Source organism: Chelonoidis abingdonii, chromosome 2, assembly GCF_003597395.2.
Source record: "Chelonoidis abingdonii isolate Lonesome George chromosome 2, CheloAbing_2.0, whole genome shotgun sequence".
In the NCBI taxonomy this organism is placed as follows: Eukaryota; Metazoa; Chordata; order Testudines; family Testudinidae; genus Chelonoidis; species Chelonoidis abingdonii.
In genome coordinates, this window is record NC_133770.1 from 97779854 (window position 1) to 97800315 (window position 20462).

The window sequence follows — 20462 nt, forward strand, 5'->3', positions numbered from 1 at the left end:
GGACCCTCAAGGATATGCTGTGGCGATTTTCCCCAGAGGACCTTCGCCGGTGGGACCAGCTGCTTCCCCCCCTGCTCTTGGCGGTGCGAGAGGTCCCTCAGTCCTCCACCAAATTTTCACCGTTCGAGCTCTTGTATGGCCGTCAACCCCGGGGGCTTCTAGACCTGATGAGGGAGACCTGGGAACAAACTCCATCACCTGCTCAGGGGCTCCTGAAGTACATGACCCAACTCCAGGAGCGGCTCAAACAGGCGGGGGCCTTGGCACGGGCCAATTTGAAAACAGCTCAAGAACAGCAGTCTCGGGCGTACAACAGGGGTGCCCGCACCCGCGACTACCAGCCTGGGGACTGCGTCCTACTTCTACTTCCCTCCACGGAATCCAAGATCATGGCCTGATGGCAGGGACCCTATGAAGTGGTGCGGAAAGTAGGCCGGTTACTTATGAGATCCGTCAGCCGGACCGCAGAAAAAGGCTGCAGCGGTACCACATCAACCTCCTGAAACCCTGGCGGGAACGAGAAGGGTTATTAATTAACTCCTACCCACCGGAGCCTGAGCTAGGGCCTCCGGTGCCCCCTCAGGAAGACACGCAAGTACCCCAGCTGGGGGAAACCCTAACGGAGGAGCAGTTGGAGCAAACCCGCTGTCTCCTCCGCGCCTTTCCATGCACGTTCACGGCCCAGCCCGAGTGCACGTCCTTGGCATCCCTACCGCATTCAGACCGAGCCGAGGGTGGTGATCAGGACTGCGATCAGGCCTCTGCCGTATCACCGACGGCAGATCGTGGACAACGAAGTACAGGCGATGTTAGAACTGGGCGTGATTGAGCCCTCACAAGGTGAGTGGCGTAGCCCGGTTGTCCTGGTCCCGAAACCCGATGGTTCCCAGCGGTTCTGCATCGACTTCAGACGTGTCAATGCCATCTCCAAGTTTGATGCCTACCCCATGCCCCGGGTGGATGAGCTGCTGGCCCGCCTAGGGAACGCCCACTACATTACCACTTTGGACTTGAGCAAAGGGTATTGGCAAATTCCCCTAGAGACCACCTCTAGGGAGAAAACCGCATTTGCCACTCCATCCGGCTTATATCAGTTTACGCGAATGCCCTTCGGCCTCCATGGGGCACCCGCTACGTTCCAGCGGTTGATGGACCGTCTCCTCCTCCCGCATCACAACTATGCCGCCGCCTACCTCGACGATGTGGTCATCTATAGTCAACAGTGGGAGACCCACTTGGACAAAGTCGCCGCTGTCCTTCGATCCCTACGGGAGGCTGAGTTAACCGCCAACCCTAAGAAATGCCGCATTGGCTGGCGGGAAACCACCTACCTGGGGTATACCGTGGGGAATGGGCAGGTAAAGCCGCTCGTGGACAAAGTGCAGGCCATAGCGGCCTGCCCTCCGCCCACCACGAAGCGCCATGTCCGTCAGTTCTTGGGGATGGTGGGTTATTATCGACGCTTCATCCCCCAGTTTGCGGCAGTGGCCACCCCCTTGACAGACCTCCTCGCAAAGGACAGCCCCCCAACGGCTTCGGTGGAGCCCCGAGTGCGACGAGGCGTTCAAATCGCTTAAGGCCAGCCTCTGCAGCAAGCCCATCCTGCTCAGCCCGGACTTCCACCGCCCGTTCGTCCTGCAGACGGACGCTTTTGACCTAGGGCTCAGCGCTGTCCTCTCCCAGGAAGTGGACGGGGAGGAGCACCCCGTTCTATACATCAGCCGGAAGCTGTTCCCGAGGGAGCAACACTACGCAGTGGTTGAGAAGGAGGCCCTGGCAGCAAAGTGGGCTTGCAACGCCCTCCGCTACTACCTGCTGGGGGCCCCCTTCACGTTGGTCACCGACCACTCCGCCCTCCAATAGCTGTACCGGATGAAGGACAATAATATGCACCTCCAACGGTGGTATCTGGCAATGCAGCCGTATGCCTTCACCGTCTGCCACCGAGCCGGGAAGGACCATGCCATGTGGACTTCCTTTCCGCGCCTGGAGGTATGGACTTTGGGCCGGGTCCCGGTAACCTCCGGGAACCAGCCTTTGGGGGGGGGGTGTGAAGGAGGCGCCCTGGCTCCCCGGTTGCAACCTGAGGGGAACTGTATGATGAGTCTAGGCTCACCCCCGTGGGCGGAGCCACTACCGCCTGTTCCGCCCCCCGGAAGTCAAGGGCGGGACAGGAAGTATAAGAGCCAGGGCTCAGAGCTCAGTTCAGCGCTCGGCCGCCGAGGAGGACGGACGTGGAGGCCTCGAGCTCCAGCTCGGCCCCAGCCTACTCCAGGCCCACTACCCAGAGGAGCGCTGGCCGGAGCTGCCCCGGGCCCACTACCGCAGAGGAACGCTGACGGAAGCTGCCCCGGACCACTATCCCGAGGAGCGTTGGACCGACCTGCCCCGCGCCAGGTAGCCGCGAGGACCTCCAGCCGCAATGACCCTGTGCGGCTATCCAGAGGAGCCACTGGACCTACTGCCTCCCAGGTCTCCAGGAAACCCATGGTCTGGGACCCACCGACGTACGCCGAGGAAGGACAGGTACCGGGAGAAGGGGGATTGGAAGTAGCCCGGGCGGGCGGCTGACCACAGTCAGGCCGAGAGGGCCCCGAGCCTATGGTTGTGTGTATGGCCCACGATCCCTACCGATCACCAGTCAGTGTGTTTCGGTGCGGATCCCACTGACCGCCTTAGCAGCGACAGCCGCTACTAGGGCTCCGGGCTGGAACGCAGAGGAGTGGTGGGCCTGCGTTCCCCCTGCCACCGTAACCGGGTGGAGTATCCCGCCTTCACCCAGAGCTACAGTTGTTTGCTGCTCTGCCTGCCCCAAAGGGTCAGAGTCCCCTGAACTGTTTTGTTGCTCTGCCTGCTCCAAAGGTGTCAGAGCCCCCTGAACTCATTTGCTGCTCTGGCCCTACTCCAAAGGGTCAGAGCCCCCTGAACTATTTGCTGCTCTGCCCTGCTCCAAAGGGTCAGAGCCCCCTGAACTGTTTGCTCGAGCCCCTAAGCTGAGCCTGACTGTTTGCTGCCCCGCCCTGCCTGAGGGCTTGGGCTATAGACTTTGTTTGCGTAGCTCCTAAGCTGAGCCTGTTTGCTGCCCCGCCCTGCCTGAGGGCTTGGGCTATAGACTTTGTTTGCGTAGCTCCTAAGCTGAGCCTGGACTGTTTGCTGCCCGCCCTGTCTAAGGGCCAGGGCCTATAGACTTTTATTTGCTCAGCCCTCAAGTATGGGAGCGGAGCCTGAGCCGTCCGGCCGCCTGGAAGGAGGCGCCCTGGCTCCCCATCGCACCTGAGGGGACGGGCCCCGAACTCACCGGCTTACATTGGGGTATAGAACCCTGAAGTCGTGGCCATTTTCCAGCTTCGTTAATTACATTCAGCCTACCTATATTCTCCTTCCATTTCCCATTGAATGAAATATTCATTTTCCTTTTTCTCCTAAATCTCTTGTATAGGTTTGCTATAACTGCCAAATTCCACCCTACATGTTTTTCAGTGGTGGGTGGTGATGCCTCTGAACAATTTATATATATCAATTCCTAAAGCCATTTATGTGCTATAAAAGATTGCGCTTGTTTAGATTGTAAGCTCTTCTGGGAAGGGAAAAATGCCTTCCAGTGTGTTTGACCAGCATCTATTTCAATCTTAGTTTGGGCCTTTGGATACTATCACAATATAAATTATTATTAAATAATAAGACCAACAGTTTTACTCTTATTTACCAGTTTAGAGTTTAGTGTAATATCAGACACAGTTCCCGCCTCAGACTGACTGTGGTTAACTCTGATTTCCCCCTTGTGTTTGTTGGCTTATGTCACTTTAAACTTTCAGCTTGAAAATTATTTCTAGATGTTCTTCAGTAAATACTTTATATAGTGGTACAAATTGATAATGAGGAAGCTGAAACTAGATAACTCAAGGATTTAGTGATGGGCTAGTGATCCTTTCACCTTGAACTTATTGGTTCAGATCTGACTGTGGTTTGCTGTGCTGAACATTATTATCCTCTGAAGGTGTTGTTTTGTGTTTGATATGAACTTGAGGTGCTGATTTCAGCCTACTTCCTGTGTGAACAAGTGCCCAAATAAAAAATACACACTTGCTACTAATTGGCACCCGAGTTATCTGTCTTAGTGGAGAGGTCAAGGCTAGAATATATTTGAAGAATGAAATATCCTCTGACCCCTAGAGATGGCCAATCTAGATTGGGCTTAAAACTCCTTTCAAAAGCACAAAAATCACCAATATATAAAAATCAAAATATACTAAATAAGAGTTCTCAGCTCTAGTTTCAACAAATTTTCACAGGAAAGTTAAGCCACATGTAGAACAACTTCTACAAGGATAATATAGAAAATCAAAGTAGTACACTGCTGACACACCTGCTTAGCCCAAGCATTGCAACAGCAAGCTGCTGTTTGATCTCCCATGTCCACTTCCACGCCCACTGAAAATGTGGTGACAAGCCGGAAGAGGCAACTGGAGATAACAATAAATTAGCAGCATCATAAACTCCCCCCCCCATACACACAGTGGCAATAACTTAATGATTGTTATTAAAAAGGAAATGTCACAACAGGAAGCTTGAAAACAGGATCTGAAAAAATGCCCTGGCTGTTGAAAACAGTCTTTTCATGTTCAGCTAAATGAACATCTCAATACCAGATTTTATTTAAAAATTCCAAGAATAAAGGGCAAGCCACTGCCCTCTCCCCAACTCCTGATTCTGACCTCCAGAGTTTGTCTCCATGTTTTCTGCTATAGTATGTCCTGTTTGCTAGGACTTGGATTCTCTCATGGTGGTAATCAAGTCCAATCTTTTGGCTGCAAGGCATTAGCAGTAGTAGTAGTATATATTTATATTATGGTAGTGCCAAAAGCCCTGGTCAGGATTTGGGGTCCCATTGTGCTGTGGCACTGTATAAACACCAAAAAGAGACAATCCCTGACCTGAAGGACTTATGGTATAAAGACACAAATCAAAGAAGGATAAAGCATGTGTATACTGCTAGATCTCTTATGCCTGGACCCTGGAACTTGCCAATTAAGACATGGACAGATTGCAAAGGAACCTGCTTTTTTATTCAGCTGCTGTGTTGCTTCTTGCTCCATCACACTCTTCTGATCTACTACGAGGGATCTTGATACATAGTGGTTAGGCATGGAACAGGTTTGAATAAAATGTGCTGCTAAGCCATTTGTTGCAGGATGGTATGGTGCAGATGTAACTTGTTGACGCTGTTATTTTTCATGAAAGCTTGGAAATCCACTGAAACAAATTATGGACAATTGTGAGCAAACTGGTTTGGTTTTGTCTATAAGTTGGACAATTGTTGCTTCCAATTTGACTTGGCAGTCCCATGCAAGCAAAAAGACTTTGCAGAACTAGTATGGTACTTGCAGAAATTGTGGATGACTTGCAGAAAGCTTCAGGCCACTTGAAATATCCATTCTCTACTCCTAGAAAATTGGTACCCAAAGATGGGCCTGTGAAATCCAGATGAGTTTGTTCCCAGGGAGCAGTTAGCCAGTTCCAAAGATGAAGTGACACCAAGCCAGCCATATTTTGCGTCTTCTGACAGCCAGAACAGTCCTTCACTAACTATTCAATCTGTCTGTCAATACCTAGCCACCAGACATACTCTCTAGCCAATGTCTTCATCTTGACTACACCGAATGCCCTATGTGCAGCTCCCCCAGGACCCTTGTCTGTAATTTTGTAGGAATGATGGCATGAATTCCCCACATCAGATGACTACTGGAGGCCTCAGGGTCCTACCACACTCTTTCTCAGAGAGGAGCAGAAGAGAACTCCTCCAAGTGGCCTAGAGTAGTTGCAGGGAATTAACCAATGAGGGAGGCTGCAGGGAGCAGCTAATCAGGGCCCAGCAGACTCACATAAAAGGAGCTGCAGGGCCAGAGTCAGTCAGTTCCTTGCTGGAGCCAGAGGAGTGCAAAGGGTGCTCCTGGCTGGCCAAAGGGAACTGCAGCATCACAGACAGATCAATGCTGGCAGGGACTGGGGAAGCAAGAAAAAGCTCCTGGCTGGATGCTGGGATTGAGTAAGGACTGAGCCCAGGGAGGCGTTCAGGAAGGAAGGAAGGAAGGGAGGAAGCCCTGAAGGTATGGCTCCATACCATGGGTGGGACTATTTAAAGTATAAGCCCAGGGAGGACTCCAGAGATACCAACAGAGGGATACTGGATAGGCCTCTGGTGGACTGTATACTCCGGAAGGGGCCTGTTCTATTTCACATACAGACTCTGTATGTGACTTGGATGGAGGGCTGATTCACTGAAAACCTGCCTGAGAAACTACCGACAGGGGTCACCACAATCAGAGAGAGTGCAAGCACATGCAATGGACCAGAAGGAGGCACTCATAAGAGATGTGGGGCCAACCCATTACAAGATCTCACATTTATCACAGTTCACCTGTAATCCATATTCTTCCAACCTTTTGAAAACGTGTGCCTCATTCTTCAAATGATCCTCATCACTGGATCTGGTGACAATGATTTCATCTAAATATCAGCTACAGCTTGATATTCCCTGGAACACATGGATACCACTCCAAATACCAGTCAGTTAACTAGAACATGCCTTTTTCAGTGTTTATGGTGTGGAATTTCCTCGACCCTTCCTTTATTTCTATTTGCAGGAAAGTCTGAGCTAAGTCCAGTTTGTTGAATTTCTTCCCTCTGGTCAGTGATAAGAAAATATCTTCAATGCAAGGTAAGGGGTTTTGTTCCATCCAGAGTACAGGATTAATGGTCACACAAATAGTCACCACAAACCCTTACTGCATCATTTATCTTCATGACAGGAACAATGGCAGTTGCCCATTCACTCCATTCAATCTTGGTTAGTATGCCTATAGCTTCTAAACGTTCCAGGTCCTTGTGAGCTGCATCTCTGATGGCAAGTGGTACTTGATGAGCCTTGAAGAGCTGAGGTTTTCCCCCTTCAGATGTCCAATGCCCTTCTGAAGCACTGGCACAGCTCTAAATAAAATCTCTTCCAGCTGCTGTTGTGAGCTAGCCTGCTGATTGACCTGAAGAGCCTTGATCAATTGCCAAACCAAGTGAATACTGTTCAGCCACCTTCATCCAAACAATGCTGTTTTTTTCCCAATTTTATGACGTAGAGGTCCAAGTTGTGGCACTGACTATTGTACTGTACATTTACCATGTGTACTTCCAACAGGGTGATTTTCTGTCCTGTGTACATATTTAACATAATGAGAGGCCATTGCAACTTGCTCTTACTAAAGGTTTCCAGGGATTCTTTTTGTGGAATCACAGACTCAGCTGAACCCATGTCCAGCTCCATCATAAGGGGTTTACCATTCACCATAGGTTTCTCCCAGATACACACTTCAAGGCATGCATTGCTTAACTTGGCTACGTCATCCTCGCTGTTATCAGCTTCTGATTTCAAACGGTCATCTTATGGTGTGTTTCTGGTCTCTTCTTCTTGTCATTTGGTGTTTTTTTCTTTGTGGAGGACCTGCAGATGCTTGAGTGGGCCCCTTTTTCCCACAGTGCCGATGGCCTCATACCAGAAACAGCAGTCAGTTGCACTGTATCCACCATTGCCACAGTGATAGCAATTTCCCTGTGACTTTGTCTTGTCTTTTCACCTTGGAATGTAATGTAATTTGTGTGTAGAGTGTCTACTCTTACCTATTGATTGAAACTCATTTTGACTGTGTCAGCAACCTCTATAGAAGTAGCTATCTCCATAGTTCTCTTGCATGTGAAAGTGGTTGTTAGAAGATGCTTCAGGGTTGCTTCATCTCTGAAAACACATGCCAATTGATCCCTCACAGCAACTTGCAGGGTATTTCCAAAACTGTGGTGTTCTGCTAATCTTTGTAGTGTAGCTCAATGCATCATGATGTTTTCATCTTGCTGCTGGCTGTGCTTAAGGAATCTAAAGTGCTCAGCTATCTCCCAGCGTTTTTCTGCAAAATGCTCTTGTAATATTGTCACTAACTCATCAAAAGTCTTGCTGCATGACTTGTCTAGAGACGTCAGACTGCCACACAGATGGTATGTCTTGCCATCCGTAGAGTTCAGCAATGCAGGCATTTTCTTCTTGTAGAGTGTCTTGGATCGCAAAATACTGCTCCAACCATTCTATGTATGTAGGCCAGTCTTCTACTGTACTGTTAAATGTGTCCATATGTTAATTTTGGTACCCCATGACGTTGCAGCCCGTGAAACTTTCATTATCAGTTATTACACCAATGCTGCCTCTTTAAATCTTCACAGTGCTGCTGAAGCTACCTTACTCGCCTTCTCTAGCTATAGGAATATTGAATGCTCCCTTCCTTCCCCCAGTAAGGCTTGCTGCAGGGGAACCATATACTGCACTACACCTGTGTCAGCCCGTCTCCCCACATGGCCACACTCACTTACAGGATCCCAGTACTGAAGGACAGTTAAAACAGCCAGTTATGGATAGCAAATACTTAATCACAGCAATAATTTGCAAGCAGTCCATATGCTGAAATGCATTTGCAATTGCCATTCATTGAAGAGTTTTAAATGATAAACAGTTTTGTAGAAACCGACAGGTGTGGAGTTCTTAGCACCCAGATATCCAGTTGAATTCAGCAGGCGCTCAGGCACTTCTGGAAATCAAGCCCTTAAAGACTCTTTATGACTAATTCAGATTCTCATAACAAAAAAAGAGGCTACATTTGTTCAATAAACTGTTCCTCGAGAACCAGCTTAAACAGAAACCCTACATAACTTCTGACTTTTATTTGGTCTGTTTTATTTCTTTAAGTTTTTGCTGTGTGAAAACCCCAACTGTGTTTGATGAGAAGAGACATTTCTCTGACTACAGACGTCTCCCCTTTAATAGAGCATCATTATATTTGCTTGAGAATAATTTCAGCACATCGTTCCTGCTACAATAAAAAACAAAATCTTATACAGTGTAGTGTTACTGTACAAACACTATTTGCTAAAAAAAAAATTGCTGCAAAAGTAGGAAGGTGGAATGTCAAACTCAGTGTTCCATTATGATACTTAGCATGAGATATATGAACAATGCTCAGTCTTGAAAACCATAATTCTTTATATGCAATGACAATCCAGAGATGTACTTTCATAGATGCTTGGCTGTAGTTTCATTATCTGATGGCCCAGTCTCTGGAAGAGCATTCTGTTGTATCATGTTTTCAAGCTTTCTCAGCTTCAAATGCAAATATGTGAGATATAAACGATCATCTCTTTGACTCCAGTAGATACAATTAGATTCAGTCAGACTGCTTTAGTTTTTACACCCACTCGCTTGATCTTTAAGGAAGTCTAGTGTAACTTACATACTGAGGAGCCAGAAAAAGGTACCAGTAGCACTCATTGACTTGAACTTACATCTTATACCTTCCAGATCTTCAGTATGTAAAGTACCCAATAACATAGACTCCCATACATACTGGTAGAGTTAATGTAACTAAGAATATGTGAATCTGACTGAGTCCAAAAGAGTCACCTCAAAATCCTCACCCAGCTTTACTCTGTCCCTTACTCTCTCTTTTTATCCTCAGGCTATCTATGATCATGGGACAGTGACTATCCGGAAAGAACCCTTCAATTATTGCAAACAGATTCTGAAGGCAATTTATTAACCTGTAGTAAAAGCATCATACTGTAATCAAACATTGTGCTGTGTACCATAGATTACAAGGACTTACCTCTTCCTACCATATTTAATACATAGTTGTGGTCTTATAGCGTATTTGGAATAATTCAAAATCTCAAAGTTGAAACACTGAAACAAGTAGGCACAGATTCCTGGCTAATGAGATGTCTTGTTATCCTGTTGGTCCCACCATCAGTAGGCTTAAAGTGACTGGCAAATTTTCAGTAACTTAAAATCTCTAATACATTTCACTCATTTCCACTTTTCTCATTCTTCTCTTAATGTGTTACAGAAATGTAACCTAAGATAAGATATGCCTTTAACTTGTGCAGCATGATGCTGATGACCCTTCTGATTTTGGTTATTGTCTGAATACAAACAGTTTTCTCTATTCAAAAGCTAAGAAAGGAAATGCATTTAGATGACACTTTAACTCCCAATAGGTTGTACGTTGCAGGAAGCTTAGAAACCTTCTCAGCGTCTCAGAGAATGAACCATGTTGCAATGTTACCTCTTGCAGAGCTTAAAGACTCATGTACCACAGCGGTGTGATGACAAAAGTTATCTAACTATGTTATGGCCACTGAACTGTTTGCAGAATGGGCCAGCAAAGTATTCATATGGACATCTGATTCATGCCTAAGGATCGTCAAACTGAAGACCAGCTATAGAATGTGCACATTTGTGGATAATCGTCTTGCTATACTACCTTTAGTTTAACAACATTTCACCATCTTCCTGCTAAAAAGTCTGTATCACTCTGGAGTGGATGATTTTATCTCAGGCTACGTCTACACTACAGGATAATTCCGAATTACATTAAACCGGTTTTATAAAACAGATATTACCAATTCAATTTCATGCGGCCACACTAGGCACAGTAATTCGGTGGTGTGCGTCCATGGTCCGAGGCTAGCGTCGATTTCTGGATCGTTGCATTGTGGGTAGCTATTCCATAGCTATTCCATAGTTCCCGCAGTCTCCCCTGCCCCTTGGAATTCTGGGTTGAATCATTGTCGCGGGTGGTTCTGGGTAAATGTCGTCAGTCATTCCTTCCTCCGGGAAAACAACAGCAGACAATCCTTTCGTGCCATTTTTTCCCTGGATTGCTCTGGCAGACGCCGTAGCACGGCAACCATGGAGCCCGTTCAGCTTTTTAATTTACAGTCACCATATGTGTACTTGGATGCCGCGGACAGAGGCGATACTCCAGCGCTACACAGCATTCATTTGCATTTTCATGATAGCAGAGATGGTTACCAGTCGTTCTGTACCGTCTACTGCTGGAGTAAACTGGCAATGAGATGACGGTTATCTCTCCCCTCTGTACTGTCTACTGCTATCATGAGTGCCCCTGGCTGAGATCGGCCGGGGCGCAAAAGCAAAACTGGAATGACTCCCCGAGTCAATCCCTCCTTTATGTTTTCTAAAAATAGAGTCAGTCCTGTCTAGAATATGGGGCAAGTGTACTAGAGGACCAGTGTATCATAAAAGAGCACAGCTGATATGTGTCAGTATTCACGAGGGGGGCGCCCCTGCAACAACCCCACCCGTTGCTTCCCTCCTCCCTCAACCTTCCTGGGCTACCGTGGCAGTGTCGCGCCCATTTGTGTCATGAAGTTATAAAAGAAATGCAGGAATAAGAAACACTGAGTTTTTAGTGACATAAATGAGGGGGAGGCAACCTCCCGGTGCTATGACAGTGCAGGCAGAACATTATCGGTGCAGGGGAGAGAGGAGCCCAGCATGCTGCTGCTATGATAGTCCAGGCAGTACAGAATCTTTTCTTTACACAGGAAAGGGAGGGGGCTGATGAAGCTCAGCCCCAGTTGCTATGATGAAGACGGTTACCAGCCGTTCTGTACCATCTACTGGGGGAGTCATTCCTATTTTTACTCAGGCGCCCCCGCCCCCCCCCAGCCTCACCTGAGGCCAGCCAGGAGCACTTCACGGGCTGATGGTGACGATGGATATCAGTCATATTGCACCATCTGCCACCGGGGAGGGGAGAAGAGCCAGATACTGCTCTTCACTGCTGCAGCATCGCATCTACCAGCAGCATTCAGTAGACATAGGGTGACATTGAAAGAAGTCAAGAAACATTTATTTCCCTTTTCTTTCCTGTGCGGGGGGGGAGAATAAATTGACGAGCTATTCCCTGAACCACGCCGGACAATGTGTTTGACCCTACAGTCATTGGGAGCTCAGCCAAGAATGCAAATACTTTTCGGAGACTGCTGTGGGACTGTGGGATAGCTGGAGTCCTCACTACCCCCTCCCTCCGTCCCTCCATGAGCGTCCATTTGAGTCTCTGGCTTCCCGTTACGCTTGTCACGCAGCACTGTGTAGCCTCGAGATTTTTTTTTTCAAACGCTTTGGCATTTCGTCTTCTGTAACGGAGCTCTGATAGAACAGATTTGTCTCCCATACAGCAATCAGATCCACTATCTCCCATACGGTCCATGCTGGAGCTCTTTTTGGATTTGGGACTGCATGCACCCGTGCTGATCAGAGCTCCATGCTGGGCAAACAGGAAATATAATTCAAAAGTTCGTGGGGTTTTCCTGTTTACCTGCCATGCGTCCGAGTTCAGATTGCTGTCCAGAGCGGTCAGTGGTGCACTGTGGGATACCTCCGGAGGCCAATAATGTCGATTTCCGTCCACACTAACAGTATTCCGAAGTAATACTATTGATTTTAGCGTTACTCCTCTCGTTTTGTAGGAGTACAGAAATTGATTTAAAGAGCCCTTTAAATCGATTTAAAGAGCACCGTAGTGTGGACGGGTACAGCATTAAATCGATTTAATGCTGTTAAAATCGATTTAACGGCGTAGTGTGGACCAGGCCTCAGACATCGTTGATACCAGATACCTCAGAGGCAATGCGAAGGAGCTGACGACAAGAAGCTTACTTGAAGAAAACCTACAGTGATGGATGTTTGGGACTGAAATGATGAAGCTGGAAAGTAATGTATTGTATTTTGTGCCTTTATGTACTGACTGGCAATATTTGTTGGTACTATTTTGCACTCTAATAATTATAAGTTACTTTTAACTCCACAGATAGCAAAGGTAAGTTAAAGCTGCAGTGGAAATCTAAGGAGATGAAGACGAAAATCCAATAATCTGCCAAAAGCGACAACAAATGAAGTCAGCAAGAAAATGCAGGCCTTGCCAAGGAAGTACAAAATGACTAAAGCATTTCCAATCTACTCTAGAATGCCATTGGTAAGGAGATAATATAATTCACGGTACAGTGGCCATGCAATGGATTTTATTCTTACTGGTGTGCATGGCGCATCATATTTCTTAGGCAAGCAAGATGGAGAAAGTGTGTTATCAGAATGGGGGAGCTGATGGATAGGGTTGTTTTGTATCATTGTTGCTTTTATCTTTTGGCACACATTAACGTCCTTGACATGTTACCTTTCAGACAAAGCTCCTAAGTGTGGTGTTTCCCTGCATCCAGGCAGATCCACCACAGGGCATGCAAGAGACCGAAGTCACACATGTAGCAGATATTTATTCAGTGACACCCAGAGAGCTCTTGGTGGGTGATGAAATAGTTCCTGAGGATTACCAGGATAGGATGAGATATGGGAATTGCCACCATGTATCACTATGTATCTTTGAGAATGAACTGAAGGCTTCCAAGAGGAGGGCTTTATCAGTGTGACATAGACTCCTTCATCCCCTTCTGTGCAGTCTTTGGCACAGAGGGTCCCTGGATGGTGTGGAGAATGCCATGGCTGGCTGGGCTAAGAGGCTACACATGAACCCAGGCATCACATGAGAAGAAAAAGAGCCTACTAGCAACCGCACTGGTGTATTCTATAGACGCTATGAGTTAGCTGCTATGTGAGCAATAAATATGTTGCTGCTAGTATACCAATTTTCCACAGCTGGGGAATGGTGTTCCCTAAGGTACTGATCACTTCTAGCAATTGGGAACAGGAGTTTCACATCCAAGAGCAAAGACATTTTGACTGTTGCTGTTCACTTCTAGCCATGAGAGCTCTTCTGGCCACTGACCTTGGTTGCTTGAACCTTGGAAGACTAGCACAGAGCAAGAGTCCTTTTCTACACAACCTGTTGCAAACCATGATGATTTCACCATCTGACAACTATTGAGTGCCTTGTGAACTCCAGGAAGAATACACAGCATTGAGCTCCACTCTAAAAATAATTGTTATTTCTCTTTTTAAATATTTCTGTTTATTAATAAAGTTACTTTGTGTTCAGTTACACTATATTGTCTTTTCGATATTGATTTGGGGTTTTCATTCTGTTCTATTAGCGGCCATTTCTCCTCCCTGAAACCGAATTAGCAATTCGCTCTACTTTAAGTGTATGTTTTTCACACATATTCTCCTTGTGGTTTGGGATGTTAAATGGTTTTTGTGCACATATGATTCTGGTTTTTAGAACAGCTTTTCCATTGATTAAAAGATCAAAACTGTATACGTTTTTCAAGTGCAATGTGGCACACTAATAAAGCCAGGCGATAAATGCTTTTGGGCCCTGCTACTGAAAAAATCTCAGCATTTCCCTTCTTTAATACTTCATAACCAGTTTTCAAAATGAGCAGCAGCATTTGCTTGGCAGCAATCTTTGGTTTACATCAGAAACAGCCCAATGAAGCCTGTCTTTGCCTTTACTCAGCTGTTTCTGAACAGAGACAAAGGCAGATGTTAAACCATTCATTTTGCCACAATTTGCCATCTGCCTTTGGCTGTGCTGGGGAAGCAGCCAAACAAGGTGGCATGCCTGTTTCTGACTGAAGGTTAATGCTTGTTAGATAAGAACTAATAATAAAAATCCAACACATGATGCGTTTTAGAACATAATAGTCACTTTTAAACAAATTTCAAACCCCAATAAATGTAACAGCAGCAATAGGAAAAGATCCACTGTTGGGAAATAAACAACTATTATTATACATTTAAACAAAAACACAGTTCTGTAGCTGAAGTGCAAATATGTGCACAATTAGCCACCCCCCACAAGGGTGGAAGCAGCAGCTCTTTGGCATCCTCTCTTTCTGTTAGCAAAAGAATTGCAAAAACTTATACACAATAGCCTAAAGATGCTAAAGGTAGCATAGCCTGGAGGAAAGAGCATAAGGATTCATCCTGACTCTGCCACTGATTCACTCTGAGGCCTGATGTAAGTCTGTTTCCCCATCTGTAAAATGAGGATAATAATGCTCTCTTATTTTGCAATGGAGACAAAATAATTAATGTTTATGATAAAACTCAAATACTATAGTGATTTTTAAAAAAAGCCATGAGAAAGTGAATAATTCTGTATTCATTGCAGGCTTTAGAAGGTATGCAGTAAATAGGTTAGGACGACTAATTGAATGACCGGGATAAAAAAAGTGAATGGCTGACTCATTCCCTGAGCACTATCCATCCTGTGTACTGAGTGAGGCAGGAATCCTGTGGAAAAAGTAGTCTAGAATCATGTAGTTAAAGACTGTATCATAACGCCTACACCTCAACATGCTTGTGTGCCAAACTTATAGGGTAACTCAGTACTATGTATCCTTTCCCCACTCTGTCTCTGGCTGTGTGTGTGCAGTGCACAGAGTACAGTAGGGTGTGACACACACAACACATATTGATCTCTTTCTGCTTCTGACCTTAAAAAGCATGGTCTTCAGCACTGTCTGTCTATAAATGTTCAGCTGCAATCCAAGAAATGCATTTTAAATGTGGGTGCAAACATATCTATTAGTGATAAACCAGAGCAGCATTTTTTGCCTTACAGGGATTCAGACCTTCCTGATTAAAGTTATAGGCCCAACAGTAACATCTCAAGGCCATGTCCTTTACTGACATGGTGAAGTGATGAGATCCCTATGCAAAGTTTCTGCTGATGAAGTGAAGAAGGGTTCTTCTTCCCATTTGTTAACACTTGCTGAAAGTGAAAGAATATATTGTATAGCCCATAAACCTTGCAGGACATATGAGCAGGCTGATATGCTGTGCTCTATGCTATCTTAATTATGATGAAAGTCAGACCCTTTAAAATAGCTTGTGGTCTACTAATTATTCAAATTAATCCCCACTGGTTAATGAACTATCATCCTCTCAGAGACTGTAGGTCTCATAGGTGCAGCTCAAATGAGGATGCCTGAAATAGTATCGTCTGGAGAAAGATGCACTGGTGGAGCGATCTAAGTTCAAAGTCTCATTCTGCCAATAATTTGCTGTTTGATCTTGGGCTGGTCACTTCACTTCTCTATTTCAGTTTCCCCATCTGGTTATTTAACTATCTGCCTTACAGGAATGTAGTACGGCTAAGTTAGATAACGTCTGTACAGTGCCTTGAGCACGTAAAATGTACCCTGGTTTCATTATATAGTTCAAATTGGTGGGTCGAATACTCCACCTGGCCATCCCGCAGAAAAGCTAGTTCAGGGTGGAACTTTCACATTCTCTTCTGTCTTCATTTTGAGAACTACAATTTTCCTCATAATCTTTCTGCTCTTCCCACCCCATGCTTCCAACCCCTGATTTCTTCCCAGAATGTTTAGTCTAAGAAAGAAGGCATGTCAGCATCACCCTGGACAGAACTGAATGCCACTGAGTCATGTGTCAAAGCACAGTCAATGGAGGCCTGTCATTCTTCTCTGTTGGAACTCACATGTTGTATCCCCTTTAATTTTCAATAGATCCAGGGTCTTCCCATTGTCTTGCTGTCCCAGATAATATTTCTGTGATCTGGCCATCAAGCCACTGGTATTCTTACTAAGCAATTTTTAAGCTATTTTTACAGTGAATTGTGTTAAAACTTATACCACACTTATACCACATAAAAATTAATGACACAGAGCTCCTTTGAAAAGCACTTTGAAATCTACAGATGAGACTTGTTATATGAGCAGTAGGGTGGCATTAGTATTATTTTCCATTGATGTATTCAAAATAGCTATTGAAGTCAGTGGGATTTGCACCTGTTCATGCTGAAGATAACTTTGGCCATTCAGTATCTTGAAAAACTTTTTTTTTAAATGAGCCTCACCTGAGGTGTATTTATGTGCTATAATATTTGTGAAAAGATCCTGCTACCTTTCATTCAGTACACGTCTGTCATCTTATCTGTATTTCAGTTTTACAGGCATGTTCATATTTCTGCTCTAAGCTCAAGTTTCAAATGTGTGAGTGGTCCACTCAGTCCTTCTTCCTTCTGAGGTATCTGACTAGAGTTCAGTGCAGATTACCATGTGTGGCTCTTTCAGATGAGACCTCAGAAACTGAGACCCAGTCTTTTCTTATGGACCTTAAAGACTCTGAAGTGATGGGTAAATAACCCTTATGGTAACTTATACTCCTTACACCAAAGCCTTTTAAAGTACTAAGTACTAAAACTAAGTAGCTGTGAGATAAGAGGTAAGGTCCTTTCATGGAGCAGTAACTAGCTGAAAGGTAGGAAACACCCTGGTCTACACTAGGATTGGGGGATCGATCTAAATTATGCAACTTCAGCTACATGAATAATGTAGCTGAAGTCGACGTACTTAGATCAACTTACGGTGGTGTCTTCACCGCGGTGAGTCAACTGCTGCTGCTCCCCCATCGACTCCGCCTGCACCTCTCACGGCGGTGGAGTACAGGAGTTGACAGGAGAGCACTTGGGGGTTGATTTATCACGTCTAGACTAGATGCAATAAATTGACCCCTGCTGGATCAATCGCTGCCTGCTGATCCAGCGAGTAGTGTAGACATACCCTGGGTAGGAATAAATGGTCAGTTTTCACAATGGAGAGGTGAATTGTGTGGTCCTCCAAGAATCTGTACTGGGACCTCTGTTGTTCAACATATTAATTAATGATCTGGAAAAGGGGTGAACAGTGAAGTGGCAAAGTTTACAGGCAGTATAAAATTATTCAAGATAATTACATCCAAAGCTGACTGCTAAGTGTCATGGAAGGATCTCACAAAACTGGGTGACAGGGTAACAAAATGGCAAAACTCAATGCTGACAAGTGCAAAGTAATGCACACTGAAAAAAAAAAATAATCCCAACTATATGTATACAATAATGTATTCTAAATTAGCTGTAACCACCCAAGAAAGATCTTGGAGTCACCTGGGATAATTCTCTGAACACTTCCACGCAGAGCTCAGTAGCAGTCAAACAGGCTCAAAGTATGTTAGGAACTATTAGGAAAGGGGGGGGGAAAAAGACATAAAATATCATAGTGCCACTATATAAATTAATGGCATGCCCACACTTTCAATACTGTGTCCAGTTCTGGTCAACCGATCTCAAAAAGGATATAGTGGAACTGGAAAAGGTTCAGAGAAGAGAAGCAAAGGTGATTAGGGAAAAATGGAATGGCTTCCATATGAGGAGAGACTAAAAAAATTAGTGCTGTTCAGCTTAGAAGAGAGACGATATGATAGAGGTCTATAAAATCACAGATAATGAGGAAAAAATGAATAGGAAAGAGTTATTTACCCTTTCACACTATGCAAAAACTAGGACTAACCTGACCAAATTGATAGGAAGCAGGGTTAATACAAACAAGAGGAAGTACTTTTTCACACAACACACAACTAACCTGTGGAATTCATTGCCATGGGATGTTGTGATGGCCATAAGTACACTGGGGCTCAAAAAAGAACTGGATAAGTTCATGGAGGATGTGTCCGTCAATGGCTATTAGCCAAGATGGTCAGGGACACAACCCCATGCTCGCAGTAACCTTAAAGCTCTGACTGCCAGAAGCTGAGAGTGGAAGTCAGGAATGGATCACTCTCTAATTGACCTCTTTGTACACTGCCTCAGAAGCTCTGGTACAAGCCACTGTTGGAGACAGGATACTAGGCAAGATGAAACATGGTCTGACTCAGTATGGCAGCTCTTTCTGTTCTCTTCATCCCCTCCAAGTTTGGCTCCCTGTGTCATTTTTTCTAAATGCAAGGTTTTGCCTGCATTATTAGTCAAAATTTTTGTGTTGTGCTGCTTAATCGTCAGCCAGAATTTGCCTGCTTTTGCTGATCACTGAAGGTGTGTGTGTGTGTGAGAGAGAGAGAGAGAGAGAGTGAGTCTTTGGTTTACCTGATATAAAATGCATATATATAAAACAAGTAATAATATATAATAAATATTTGTGTTATGTGTAGATTTTTACCTATTGTTTTGTTTCTTGTAGATTATTGGAACAATTCCACTGATGCCTAATCCAGTCCCATCAAATCAGGCAGCAGGAGGAGCTCAGGGCCTTCAAGTGCAGCCAATTACCCCACAGTTATTGACCAATGCCCAGGGTCAGATCATTGCTACAGTCATTGGAAACCAGATACTACCAGTGATCAACACCCAGGGAATAACACTATCACCACTCAAACCAGGCCAACAGGTAAATTATCTATAGCTTCAGTGATTTCAAAAACAGCCGCAACAGAAATAACCATCTGCTCCTTACTCACTTTCATAGCCTTTTTCAGAGTTCCCTGTTTTGTTACCATTCTGTCTCATGGAATGAAAGGTATATTTTAATTATATTCAGACTCATTCAGGCAGGCGAAAAAATTCAAAGAAGTAGTTTCACTTTTCTCTCTTATGAGCAAAGTACTTCAACCAGTAATGTGTTATTCTGAAAGGAAAAATTGTTGTCTAAAGCTCAATGTAGTGACTTATATTGCAGGCACTTCCATAATAGTTCATTTCAAAAATATAGCAAGTTTCATTTTCCTTTAAAAAAAAAAAAACAGCAACCCAGGCTATCCACTAACTTCCTCAGTTAAAATATATATATGAGTGTATGCACAAAGAAAAACAAGGGAAAGGTTGCAGTGAAAAAATGTCATTCAATATAATGTACCATGCAATCCACAAATTTGAGGATGGATGTAGCAACCTCATGTAGTCCAGAAAAGGTCCTATAGTTCATTAAATCCTCATGGTTTTCTAATGCTCTAAAGGCAAGATTAATTAGTTCTTGCCATGTTCGTAAAGAATGAAATGCTGTCTGATCTTTTTATCTGAAAAAGGAAAAGTCAAGTCTAGAACAGAGCAGTGCAATGATATCAAGCTGTGATTGCCAAGAGAAGTCATATTATGAAAGGGTCAGTAATTTCAATAGTCAAGTTACTGTGGTGGTCGTGGTGGTGTTGTTATTGAATCTTTGTTTATTTTTAGACACCAATAAGTCTATCCCTACCCCAAATACTAATTAGCTGTCCCGTGTTTGTGAGAACTCTAGGATAACATGAACTACAAATTAATCTCAACTGTGCCTTGTTTAGCTTGAGATTTAAAGAGCTGATGCATTTCTAAGATGGCTCTTTTCTTAGGTCTCATACCTTGCTTTATATGGCTGCACCTTCTTTTGCCAGCCTACTCTTTTGGTCATTTAAGGGAGGAATTTTCAAAAGTGTTCAGCATTGGCTCAACTTTACTCCTATTGTAGTCATTAGTAAAACTCCCATTGACTTCAGTGGGAGTGGAGTTAGGCCAATGTTGAGTGTTTTTGAAAATGTCAACCTTAAATGTTTAGTAACAGATGAATGTAAAGAGCATAGGCCATATATTCCTCTGTAGTGGAAAATCTGCATATGGGTTAGGAAATGCAGCAGGTTACATCCCTCGGTTTCCTTCTGATTGTTCCACTGAGAAAGCAGGGCTTTCACTCCCTCCCGGAGAAGGCTGGGGGTGAAACTCACAAAAACTATTGCTCTCCTGAGATCCCCTGGGAGATCTATGGATCTTAGGACAACCATGGAGCACAGAGGCCTGTTAGCAGAGGTCTAAAAAGCATCACAACACTGCCGAGCCAGGTTCCTATGGAATCCCGGCTGGCTGCTG

The 20462-nt window shown here is 44.8% G+C and overlaps 1 protein-coding gene across 1 annotated transcript in view; it reads left to right on the plus strand.

Annotated features, from left to right (window-relative positions):
* Positions 1-20462, plus strand: part of POU6F2 (POU class 6 homeobox 2) — a 404244-nt gene that overhangs the window by 354951 nt on the left and 28831 nt on the right. The window contains exon 7 of the mRNA XM_075061999.1: positions 18808-19014. Within this exon, the coding sequence (XP_074918100.1) occupies positions 18808-19014 (207 nt within the window). The remainder of the gene's footprint in view (positions 1-18807; positions 19015-20462) is intronic.